This window comes from Phyllostomus hastatus, unplaced genomic scaffold (assembly GCF_019186645.2).
Source record: "Phyllostomus hastatus isolate PE091 unplaced genomic scaffold, TTU_PhHast_1.1 phas_scaffold_93, whole genome shotgun sequence".
Taxonomy (NCBI): Eukaryota; Metazoa; Chordata; class Mammalia; order Chiroptera; family Phyllostomidae; genus Phyllostomus; species Phyllostomus hastatus.
In genome coordinates, this window is record NW_025334042.1 from 43,800,766 (window position 1) to 43,814,043 (window position 13,278).

The 13,278-nt window shown below is 40.7% G+C and overlaps 1 protein-coding gene across 1 annotated transcript; it reads left to right on the top strand.

Annotated features, from left to right (window-relative positions):
* The first annotated feature begins 1,783 nt into the window (after positions 1-1,783).
* Positions 1,784-5,104, top strand: LOC123812829 (matrix Gla protein). Its single transcript, XM_045829712.1, has 4 exons — positions 1,784-1,936; positions 3,308-3,340; positions 4,191-4,266; positions 4,724-5,104. Exons 1-4 carry the CDS (start codon positions 1,876-1,878, stop codon positions 4,863-4,865), a joined length of 312 nt encoding a protein of 103 aa, XP_045685668.1. The 5' UTR covers positions 1,784-1,875; the 3' UTR covers positions 4,866-5,104.
* The last annotated feature ends 8,174 nt before the right edge of the window (positions 5,105-13,278 follow it).

The following is a 13,278-nucleotide window of genomic DNA, read 5'->3' on the forward strand; positions in this document are numbered from 1 at the left end:
TAAGTAGCCTGCTCATTTTAGAGGTGCAGCATTGGGACTAAACTTGTTTCATATCATGTTAATTGGGGATTATTGACTGAATGCTTATAAAATGCTATATGAAGAAGCCATGGCTAGCTTGTTCCCCCAAAACCATGCAGTGTAGTAAACTGATTTTTGCACTTTCAAGTAATGGTTAACAATGTAACAATTTGATGATTTATCTTAAAATAAGAGCATAGAAGCCAACACTGAAAGCAAGTTTGTGATTTAATGACAGGAAAACCCACCAGTCTTGTGAGTGGAAATCATGACCATTAAATGTATCAGTAATGAACATTGGTTGTCTTCTTTTTCAGCTCTTCTTTATGATTTTATTACAAAGAAAATATCTCTTAACGTGAAAATATCAGGAGGGAGTACCTGGATTTTATTGGTCCCTCCAAACTCACTAATCCTTCGGATTACAAATGAATTACTTCTTTTAACAGGGAATCCTTTATTGTTTATGAAAGTTTTCATAGGATGGAGGGTGGCAGGGAAAGTTCCTCCCAATAAGACAAAAGAATGAGGCTTTGTCTAGTTGCTCATCACTGCTCCTTGCAATAGGTCATCACTGAAAAGTGTGCCCACCCACTCCCAGCCCAGACCTGTTGCTGTTCCAGCCCAAGAGTCAGAGGTCCTGCTCTTCTATAATCTTCTGCTCCATCCCTCAAGTCTATTTGTGGGCTAAGAAGAATCTCAGATACCCAGGCAACAGAGATATATCTGATAGAAAAGTTTTACTAATTGCTTAAGAAGGCACAAAAACAAAAAACAAACAAAAAAAAACACACCTCCAGCTTCTAGCATGACCAGAGGCACCAAATTGCAATTCCCTTTCTTTAAAAAAAAAGAAACAGCACTTCTGGTACTGAAGGTATAGTGGGAGTATGCATTTGTGCAAATCTGTGTTTGAGGATGCCTGACAGCTATAGAGCAAAGTGAGCAGTAAGTAGCTATCACTTACCTCTTTAGGGACAGGTTTTGTTTCTAGAAACCTCAGAGCACTTAGCATGGTACCTTGCATCTTATCTGTCGCTCACTAAAAGCATATTGAATTCGTTGATTATCAGGACAAGGGCTTCAGAAAATGGAAAATGGGTACCCTCTTATCCTAGCTGCACTCTCCATCAGTGATATCAGCCTAAGAGAGCACGAGGGTAATGGATGAGCACGTTACAGTGGAGCCGATGAAGGAAACAGAACTCACTCATAGGATCACTGAACATCTTCCCCTGCTAAGCACTTGAAAAATGCAGAAGGTGCGTCTCACCGGGGGAACATTCAATCGGTCCAGGCTGATAGTTTAGCCTTACTGGAAACATAACTCTAAATTAAAACAGCTTACAAATGAAGTCCTTTCTTCACCAGAACTTCTCATCCACCCATTAGGGGAACGAGCAGAACACTATGGCTCTGTGTGAGGACCAAACCTGAAAGGCCCACAGTCAGGGCCAGGAGGGCAGATCAGAGAAGAAATTAGGAAGGCAAACACGTGTTTGTGGCAACTCCCTTCTCTGTGGATTTTTGCCCAGATCTGGCCCCAAACCTAGGGTGGCCACAACCTCCGTACCTCCTCCTGCCATGGCACAGTCACATCCAGGAATGAGGGAAAACTGCCCACCCAGAGGAGATAATATCTGGAAGGAATGACTATTTGGGAAAAGTCCCAGTCCTAGTTTAGTGCCAACCAGTCCCCACCTTCTCCGGCCCCCTCCCACTGGTTCCTCCCCTTTCAGCTGCTCTAGTTCTTATAAAATCCCCACAGACTTTCACAAACAGCCTGTAGGAGCCTCTCCCTGCACTGCTGCCGCACAAGACAGTGAGACCAACCCACAGGACCACAGAGAGACCATGAAGAGCCTGCTGCTTCTCTCCATTCTGGCTGCCCTGGCCGTGGCCGCTTTGTGTTACGGTGAGAAATCTTCCTCCTGCCATTTCTCTGGGCTTTCTTTTCTGTACCTGACTTCGGTTTACTTCCACTCTTCCCCTCTCTCCTCCTTCCCTTTCCCCTTTCTCTGCTGTAATCTTAAAGTACCATTAATTTAACGTTTCCCAACTTCCAAGCCCCGTGTCTGTTCCATTCAGTATTTTTTATACTCTGAATATCCAGATTCTTGTATGCAAATTATTAGGCAAGTCCTTTCCAGGGTAAGTCACACTTGGAAACTTTGCTATTTCAGAGAGAAAATAAATTCCCAGCCTTCAAGTTCTCATTTTTAAGGATGTTTATTTAGACTTTGGTAACAATTGGTTAAAGATATTGGTTGAATTACTTTTAAAAACTTCAGTTTTCATAGTGAAGTGTATTAAGTACAGTCCTCTCTAGGGATAGGATAGTCTCATGGATTTACTAAATGTGTTTGATGAATTAATTTAAAAATGAAGCTTTATATTTAAAGAATCTCAGAGAAAAATAGATTGCATAATTTCTGTTGTCAAAAGACAAAATTTGCCTGGTTTCTGTATGTTCTTAAATATGTTCTGTTCAAAGCTTGTGAAAGGAAATCTGAAGCAAAATTATTTAGATTACTCAGTTTTATGCTTCAATAAAATAGCTATTTTAGTTCTTAAGCCTAAATATTAACAACCATGTATCTTTTGCTACTGACTTTTGAAATTATTCATAAAATTTCTGTGTGAAGGGCTTTAGCTTCTTTAGCTCCTTTTGAACTTTTCAAGCAAATTCACGTACTTACATATCTAAGACTCATTGCCAAATTTACCTGTTGGGAAGGTAGGAAGAAGAAAACTTCTGCTTTGACATCATCTCAGTTCTTTCTCTGAACTGGCACTGTGCCCAGTGCGAGCTATGAGCTGGGACCAGTGGTTTCTGTGGCTGCCAATTTAATACAGGCTCTTAAGAGGCTTTGGAACCTCCTAGAAGCCTGCGTGAAGAAACCTAGCTGTGCTCTAGAACCTTTTGTCTCTTCCTCAACCCTGCTTCCAGACAGGCCCCAGACTAATCAGAGAGGATGGCTCTCTGGAGACCTATGGGCAGCTCTTAAACTGTCTTATTTCACTAGCCTGAAAACCCCAGAGCCCTTGGGAAATTGTAGCTGTGCTCACCAGCTTCTTGGACATCAGGGAGACTGAAGTGTAGACATATGTGCAGCATGGACAGAGCTAGAGAAACAATTCATACATGGTAAATGCCTGATATTTGTAGTAACCATATTGTTAACTATATTCCTCACATCTTTGTGACTCCTGCTTCTCCCTCCTTCACTATGTTTAGACTATTGCAATGTATGATGACAATGACATGAATTTTTTTTAATTCCAGAATCTCATGAAAGCATGGAATCGTACGAAATCAGTAAGTGAATAGTTGACTTCCTTATTTAAATCTCGTGTGTTATAGAATCCCTGCTTGTCCTTAAAAAGACAAATGGTGAAACATATAATAGGGAGGAAAAAGAGGGGCCTTTTTTGAAAAACTAAAGTAAAATTTAAAATCCAATGACTGTAAAAATCACCAGATAAGCAATTTTTTTAAAACTTGCAGTGGTGTAATATGGCATTTAACCACCATTCAACATACTTAGGAGCCATAAAGCCTCATTTGGAAGTTTTACGTTGGCACCACGTCAACCACGCCAGTGGAAAACGAGGAGTAATGACAACTGGCAAAGTACAGAATTGGAGGCCAAGTTGGTTGGGAGACCACAGATGTCAACATTGTTAGAATGGCACTGAATTTCTAGACTTATAAAGACTGAGTATAAGAGAAAATAACGTATCACTCTCATTTCCAATTTGTTCCCTGTTTTTATCATGTTTGAGGTCTTCATTTACTAGTAATCTAAAAACATGCTTTACAAGTCCTCAGGGCAGAGAATTCCTCCCCAAAGGAATTTTTAAAACACTCTGAAATAGGAATACCGAAATTGAAAAACAAACAGTTATCATCCAAAGGTAAAACAAACAAGCGAAAATTTCAATGGCCAATGTGACAAGTCTCAAAGGTATACATAGGGGTTATTAATTTCTTTTGATCAGGCATCTTATGATATATTCTTATCTTCCCTTTTGACTTTTGCATATCTCTAGTTATAGGAAATGCATGGATTAATAAGCTTTCAAACACTCTCGTGTTAGGAAATACTCAAAGAAATGTTTTCAGCTACTGTCTCCCTAAAACTGCAATTATTTATTTCTGTTTTAAGGTCCCTTCATTGACAGGAGATACGCTAACACCTTTATATCCCCGCAGCAGAGATGGAGAGCTAAAGTCCAAGAGAGGTGGGTAACAAAACTTGGTGAGGGGTCCTTTTACCCAGGGCAGTATCTCAGAACAGAATGGAGTGAGAAACAGTTTTTTTTAAGAGAGATATTATATGTAATTGTATCCCCAAATCACAGAATTTTTAAACAATATACAGAAAACAACTGAATTTCTGGAAGACTATTTTTTTAAAGACTCAGAAAGGAGAGGGAGGGACGACCTAAAAGAGGACAGAAAGAAAAATTCTGTTCTCATTAAAAAAAAAAAATTCCCCCTATTCAACCTCTCTTTCCTGTTCTTCAAGTATCTCTTGATAAGGGCAGGAGGGGGTGGGGGGATGGGTGTGGCAAGGATGGTGGCGGGGGATGGTGATTGGGATCTTCAATATTTTCTGATATTCTTTTTTCCTTTTTCTTATTTCTCCATTCTCTTTATACTTCTTAATCTGGGCCTCATTCTACCCCAACTTTCTAGGATGCGAGAACGCACCAAGCCTCTCCATGAGTTCAACCGGGAAGCCTGTGATGACGTTAGACTTTGCGAACACTACGCCAGGGTTTTTGGCTACAATGCTGCCTACAATCGCTATTTCCGGCAGCCCCGAGGGGGCAAATAAGATTGAAAAAAGTCTCATTCTTTCCAGTGCCTGATGCCTGGTTTTATATTTCCTTGCAGTAGCATCACTGAACCATAAAGACATATATGAATTGCTTGTCTCTTAAATGTTCTTCTCTGGCGGTGCCCTTCCTCCCTGCTCCCAGATTGATAAATAATAAAAGCACAGTGTAGTGAAGGCGGAAGAGGAGTTATGATGCACGATTATTATAATAATAAAGTTACGGTTGGACACTTTCATTTCTTGAGTCTGATTTCTTCTGAGAAAGTGCTGAGATACTGAATCGTGGCCCAACTAATCCAGCATAGGAGATTCTGCTGGTCACGTTCTGGTGTTGATTAGAAGCATAGCTGAACAAACAGTATGGACATTAGAAGACAGTCACTTAGCCATCATGTCTAGATTCTCTCTCTCAAACATCCTTGATGATCAATAGTATAATTTTCCTGCTTTCTAACTTTAAATGGTCTCTAAATTCCTTTTGTGTGGATTTCTGACCTTGTATTGTGGCTCATCACGCTCACTTGAATGTTATTATTTCCCAAGATACCACAGTTTTGATTCTTACTTGAGCCAAGAAAATATGTGTTTACTTTCATAATCGCCAGAGATATTTCAAAATTTTTTTATTTTTAAATTACAGTTGATGTACAATATTGTATCAGTTTCAGGTATGCAACCCTATGATTAGACATTTATACAATTTGCGAAGTGATCACTGGGATAAATCCAGGACCCATCTGACTCCATACATCGTTGTTACAATATTATTGACTATATTCCTTATACTGTGCTTTACATCACCCATGACTGTTCTGTAACTGCTAATTTGTACTTTGAAATCCCTTCACCTTTTTCACCCATCCCCCAACTCCCTTCTTCCTGGCAACCTTCAAAATGTTCTCTGTAGTTATGAGTCTGTTTCATAATCACCAGAGATTTTTTAAATGATGCCCTCATGGAAGTCTGGAGCCAGAAGATGCAAGAACTCCCTCAGGCCTGATTTGCTGAGGAGGAAATGAGGCTTGAGTCTCCCTGCGTGGTAGTTAGGGACAGAGGCCAGGGCTTCTCAAGCCCAATTGCAACCCTGTTCTTTTCTGCTTAAGAACTTGTTGATGCCCACCTACTTTTTACATCCATTCTTTCTGGTAGGCCCACAGCCTCAGTCTATTTTGTGGAGTATGTCTTTCTACTCCTTCAAAATTCTGCCCAAATCTCAAGCACTTGATGAAATCCGTGATTATTAAATCCCCCCAGCTACCATCACACCACTCTAGCCATTATGCAGCCCTTCAAGAATTAATAAAAAGAGTCAAGTGCAATGATATTATCCAATTATGTTTTGATTAAGGTTTCTTTTTATATATATTTGTTTGCATTATGGTAATTTCTTGGAAGGCAAACACTGTAAATGCATTATTTTTCTCCTTAAAGCCTCAGAACTATGTTCTGTTCACAAAGATTATTCAATGAAAGCTAAATAAACAACAGACTAGTCATGCCCAGGAGTGATCCCCCAGTTCTGAAACTGTTAGGTTCATATAATAGTGTGGGTTGTATAATTTAAACCACTGTCATATTAATGCAATGATGAGTGTTTTATGATTTTCTAAGCTCTTTTGCATATTAAGTAGGTCTCACAACAACTCAGAAGATGGGTAATATGTAATAGATGGTAAAATCGAGACCCAAGGTGGTACCTTTCTGAAAACATTGTAGCAGATGCAGAGGTCTGCACCTCTGACTGGGGAATTGTGTTCCTGGCCACCAGAAATACTGGCAGCTGATGGTTCTTAGCTAAAACCTTGAGTGCAACACATCTCCAGAGCTCTCTCTCTGCTCATCTTTCTCCTCACTGGTACCTTTCTCTAAGATGGCTACCACCTCTTTCAACTCTGAGCTCTGTCTCCTCAATTCAGGAAGGCCCTAAGGGTCTGTGAAAGTCCCATATTCTGTCCCATGGCCTGAACACCCTCTAGGAAGTAAGCTTGGCAGCTATAGGGTTCACCTTATTTGTTCCCTATCTCTTATGCATCGATATTGAGTGATCTAAAAGAAGGCAAATATGGAAGAAAAGAGAGACAAAATAAAGCAGAAAGAACAAATTGACAACACATGGCACAGTTTTAAGGGACTTCTGGCCAAGATGGAGATGTAGGTACATACATTGTGCCTCCTTGCACAACCAAAAGAAGGACAACAACAAATTTAAAAACAAAAAAAACAACCAGAACTGCCAGAAAATTGCACTGTATGGAAGTCAGACAACCAAAGAGTTAAGAAACATTCATCCAGACCAGTAGGAGGGGCAGAAATGGGCAGCTGGGGCAGAGAGGACATGCAGCAAGACAGCAGCTGGTGGAGTGGGCGGTCCCACACTTGCATGCAGATAAACCAGGAGGAACAACTAGAGCACAAGACAGACCTTGCAACCCAGGGTTCCAGCTTGGGGAAATAAAGCCTCAAAACCTCTGACTGAAAAAACCTATGAGGTTTTTCAAAACCTGTGAGGGTTGAGGCTGTAAGAGAAACTCCCAGCCTCCCAGGAGAGATCACTGGAAAGACCCACAGAGTCATAGAATGCACACAAACCCAGCCACCTGGGAATCAGCTCCAGAAGGGCCCAATTTGCTTACGGATAGCAGTAGAAGTGACTGAAAGTCAGCTCAGAGCCAAGCAAGCAGCATTGTTCCCTCTCTGACCCCTCCCCCATATACAGTGCCACAAAGTAGTGACCTGGATTGCCCTGACCTGGCCAATAACTAAGGCTCCGCCCCTTACTATGTAACAGGCAAGCTGAGACCAAAAAAAAAAAAAAAAAAAGGCCTAAATGACAGAACAGATCAAAGCTCCAGAAAAAAATAGAACTAAACAATGAAGAGATAGCCAACCTATCAGATGCTGAGTTCAAAACACTGGTAATCAGGATGCTCACAGAAATGGTTGAGTATGGTCACAAAATAAAGGGAAAGGTGAAGGCTTTGCCTTACATAAAGGAAAATGTACAGGGAACCAACAGTGAAGGGAAGGAAACTGGAACTCAAATCAGTGGTTTGTCCCAGAAGGAAGAAATAAACATTCAGCCAGAACAGAATGAAGAAACAATAATTCAAAAAAAATGAAGAGAGGCTTAGGAACCTTGGGGACCTAAGGTTAGGAACTATGTTGTGATAAATTTCACTTTTTGAACTGTTTTAGTGCTTCTCATAGATTTGGATTGCTGTGTTTTCATTTACATTTGTCTCAAGGTATCTTTTGATTCTTTTCCTGATTTCATTTTAACCCATTCATTGTTCAGTAGCATGTCATTTAGCTTCAATGTATTCATGTGTATTTGAGTTTTCTTTTTGTAATTGATTTCTAGTTTTATACCATTGTGGTTGAAGAATATGCTTGATATGATTTCAATCTTCTTAAATTTACTAGGATTTGGTTGGGCCTAACATATAATCTATCCTGGAAAGTGTTCCGTGTGCACTTGAAAAAAATGTATATTCTGCTGCTTTGGCTGAAATGCTCTAAAAATATCAATTAAATACTTTTGATTTAGTGTGTCACTTAAGGCCACTATTTCCTTGTTGATTTTCTCACTGGAAGCTTTATCCACTAATGTAAATGGGGTGTTACAGTCCCCTACTATGACTGACTGAACCACTGTTGATCTCTCCCTTTATGTTCGTCAATATTTGCCTTATGTATTTAGTACTCCTCTGTTGGGTGCATAAATGTTTGCAAGGGTTATATCCTCTTATTGAATGGACCACTTTATTAATATGTATTATTCTTCTTTGTCTCTTACTAGAGCCTTTAAAGTCTATTTTGTTTGGTATAAGTATTGCCACCTCAGCTTTTAAAAAAATTTTCCATTTGCATGAAATATCTTTTTTCATCCCTTTTAGTCTGTGTGTATCTTTCATTCTGAGGTGGGTATCTTGTAGACAGCATATATATTTTCTTTTATTATTATTCATTCAGCTACCTCATGTCTTTTGATTGGAGCATTTAATCCATTTACACTTGAAGTGACTATCAATAGGTATTTATTGCCCCTTTATTTTTTATAATTATGATCCTGGGTTTTTTCTTTCTTCTTCTTAAAGAAGTCCTTTTAACATTTCTTGTAATACTGGCTTGGTGAAATGAATTCCTTTAGCCTTATCTTGTCTGGGAAGCTCTTTACCTCTCTTTCAATTTTAAATGATAGCCTTGCTAGGTAGAGTATTCTTGGTTGTAGGTCCTTGCTTTTTATCACTTTCACCATGTCCTACCAGTCCTTTTTGGCCTGAAAATTTCCTATTGACAAATCTGACAGTCTTATGGTAGAGTCCATGTAAGGAACTGTCCTGATGTTTTTAAGGTTCTGTCCTTGTCTCTAACCTTTGCAATTTTAATTATGTTGTGCCTTGGTGTGGTCCTGTTTGAGTTCATTTTGTTTGAGACTCGGTGCTTTCTGCATTTGTAGGTCTACTTCTTTCACCAAGTTAGGGAAGTTTTCTGTCATTATTTCTTCAAATAGGTTCTCAATCTTTTACTCTCTCTCTTCTCCTTCTGGTAGCCCAAAGATGCAAATGTCATTATACTTGGTTTTGTTCCAGAGGTAGTTTAAACTATCTTTATTTTTTTGAATTCTTCTTTTCTTTTTGTTGTTCTGAATGGATGTTTTCTGCTACCTTGTTCTCCAAATTGCTGATTCAGTCCACTGCTTCAACTAATCTGCTGTTGATTCCTCCTAGTGCGTTCTTCATTTCAGTTATTGTATTCCTCGTGTATGAATGATATTTTTTATGGTTTCTATGTCTTTTTTATGTTTACTATCTCTTCACTGAAGTTCTTACTCAGTTTTTTGAGCATCCTTATAACTAGTGTTTTGAACTCTGTATCTGCATGCCTCCATTTTATTTAGCCCTTTTTCTTGAGAGTTCTCCTGTTCTTTCATTCGGGACATGTCTCTTTGTGTGTCCATTTTGGCTGCCTCTCTGTTTGTTTCTATGTATTAGGTAGATCTGCTATATCTCTCAGTCTTGGCAGAGTGACCTCATGTAGTAAGTATCCTATGGGGCCCAGTGGCAAAGTCTCCCTGATAGCCTGAGCCAGGTGCTCCAGGAGTGTTCCCTGTGTAGATTGTGTGCACCTTCCTGTAGTAGTTGAGCTTCAATTGCTGTTGGCACATCAGAAGGTGGGATTGACCCTCAGGCTGACTGGCTGTGAGGATTGGCCATGACCACAGCATACCAGCTGCTGCACAGGGGCTGACCTCATGGAGTGGGATTCACTGCAATGAGGTCTGGTGCCTGCCAAAAGACTGCCCTTTGGGTTCCCACTTGTGGCGAGAATCAGGGAGCTAATCAGGTGGTGCTCTTTTGTGGTCTGGATCCTGTTACTGGGTGTGTTGATTCTGGGACCTCTTGTGAAAGGTTCTGATGCAGGTCAGTTTCAGATGCTCCCTGTGACCAGCCTGGGGCTGGCTACCTGTTAGGAGCTACAAAGCAATTGGGGTTGGTAGCTGCCTGTGCTGGGCCTACATGCACATAAGAGAGGCTGTGCTGCAATCTGAGGTTGGCCACCAATATTGAGCCTGAGGCAGGTCACCAAAGGCCTAAGGCACCCCAAGATTTGGCAAAACCTGCTGGCTGACTGTTTGTCTCAGCAACTAAAAGAACTTTGGGCAGTATGCGAGTTGGATGATGTAGGGTCTCAGGGAGTCATTAGGTGGGGCAAGCTGTGTTTATCCACTTAATACAGATTCAGGTTTGGTGTCAATGCTAAACATAAGGACATTCAGAAAAATTCTCAGGGTATACTGAGGCCAGCTACCACCTGCCTGGGGGCTGCAGACCTTTTCAGTGGGTTGGGTTCTCAGGGAATTATCACGTTGGAGGTAGTAGAGTTCACCAGGCTAACACAGATTCAGGCGGTGCTGAGCACAGGGACAATGGTGGCCATCGCTTTAGCCCTCACCCCACACAACAGTTTCTCTGTGTATGTCTCTGGCACTACCTAAGCTTGACTGGAATTCTTTGAGAATTTTTTAAGAAAGACTGCTATGCAGGCCCAGGCTTGCTGCTACCAGAAGTGCGTGAGTTGTGCAAGGTGGAGCCTCAGGGAGTCATAGGAGTGGAGCAAGTAGAGTTCACCAGGCTAATGTAGATTGAAATTTGGCAACAGGGGAAAAAAGCTCAACATAAGAAAGACAGCACCCGTCAGCTGTGTACGAGGAAGGCTCAACACAGGGACAATGACAGCCAGCCCTCCAGCCCTCACCCAGAAGCCACACAACTCAGTTTCTCCCTGTATGTCTCAGAAACCTCCTGAGCCACTGTCTGTCCACCAGAGCCCAAGGTGAGTGCCTACGAGTGAGAGTTTGCACGTAGGCCTTTTAAGAGGACACTTAGGTTTCCAGCAGCCTTTTGTCTTACCCAGACAGGCTGAATCCCCTGATTTTACAGCTAGATATTATGTGGGCTCCTCTTCCTAGCACTGATGTTTCAGGCTGAGGGGACTAAGACCCCTCACTCCTCAGGGGGGACCTTTGCAGCTGCGACATCAACCACTACATGTAGTTGTGGGGCCAGCTGTTTTGCATCTCTGCCCCTCCTACCAATCTTGACATGGCTTCTTCTTTATATCTTTAGTTATATCCTGTTCAGCTAGTCTTCAGGTTGATTGTTCTATAATTTAGTTGAAATTTTGTTACAGTCATGATAGGAGGTGAATATGGTGTCTACCTACTCTACCATCTTGTGAAAAAAGATGTACAATGAATTCTATGTTGTCAAGTTTTATTTTCTTTTAATTCTTTTAAGGTGTTTTTCCAGCCCTGGCTGGTGTAGCTCAGTGGATTGAGCGTGGGCTGCGAACCAAAGTGTCGCAGGTTCGATCCCCAGTTAGGGTACATGCCTGGGTTGCAGGCCATGACCCCCAGCAACCACACATTGTTGTTTCTCTCTCTCTCTCTCTCTATCTCCCTCCCTTCCATCTCTAAAAATAATAAAATCTTTAAAAAAAAAATAATAAGGTGTTTTTCCACTGTCTTCTAACTTACATTTTTTATATAAAATCTGTTATAATTTTTCACTCCTGTATTATCTGTGGCTGCTTCTAAGGTTTTCATCATTGTTTTTGACCACACTGATTATAATATACCTCCACCAATATCCAGAGATCCCTTTCTCTATAGCTATCTCCTCTTCAGTATTTTGCTATGTGAACTATAGCCAACACGTTCGCTCAAGACTTCAACTCCATGTCAACTCAAAACCACTGGATTCCATCTGGATTCCTCCTGCCTGAGCCAAGGATTGAAAACATTCTCAAGGCAATAACCTGGAGCAATCATAGGACTCACTTGGCTTGTTTCCCATCTCTTAAGGGATGGAAAAGTGACTTGATGTCCAGTGCCTTGAAAACCATGTGGGCTGAAAGCCCATTAAATCAGGTAGGACTACTCTGAATTGTCATCTCAGCCTCAGTGTTGCCCCATAGAATTGAATGAGGCATTTATTTCAACTGCTTAAGTTCACAGGCTCACTTTGCCTACTTCTACTTTCTTTATCCTTCTCACAGGTTGTACCTAAGGGCACTCTCCAATAAACCACCAGCACACAAATCTTTGAGTTTTAAAGTCTATTTCCTAGCTAACCAGATCTATGACAGTCATTCAGGTGGCAAACAGTAGGACCAGGATCTTCTATCTCCAGACTTCTTGTTTTATTCATCACACAACACTAGATTCATAGTTGTTTGTGTTTTTTTTTGTTTTTTGTTTTGTGGGGTTTTGTTTTGTTTTTGTTTTTTGGTTTTTTTGAGCTGGCAAGAAGTTCAACGATGACCTAATTCAACCCCCTCATTTTACGTTGAAAAATTTGTGAGCTTAGGGACTACATGACTGTTCTAAGAGCAGGTAATTCTATTCTCTTGGGAAATTCACTTGTACTAACCCCATTAAATCTAATTTCTTAAGCCAAATTTTAAAGAGGGTTATGTACAGTCCTGGCTGGTGTGGCTCAGTTAGCTGGGCATCATCCCTTAAACTGAAAGGTCACCAATTAATTTCTGGTAAGGGCATATGCTGGTGTTGTAGGTTCGGTCCCCATTCAGGGCACGTGCAACAGGCAACAGACAGATGTTTCTCTCCTTCTCTTTCTCCCTCCCTCCTCCTTGCTCTGGAATCAATAAAAGAAAAAAAGGTGTTATGTACATACATAGTCCATATATTTCTACCAACTTCTCATTGTGAATAATCACACTTTCCAATCTGATAAATCAATGTTTAATGTAGTTTCTACCTTAGTCAAAATTTTAAGCAAGTTACCTTTTCAGTTCTCTTGATTTTTTTGATGTAGTCTGGTTCTTCAAATCTGAGACACAGGAAGTGATAGGTCACAGGCCTTATTTCTTTCCTCTTGTGTCATCT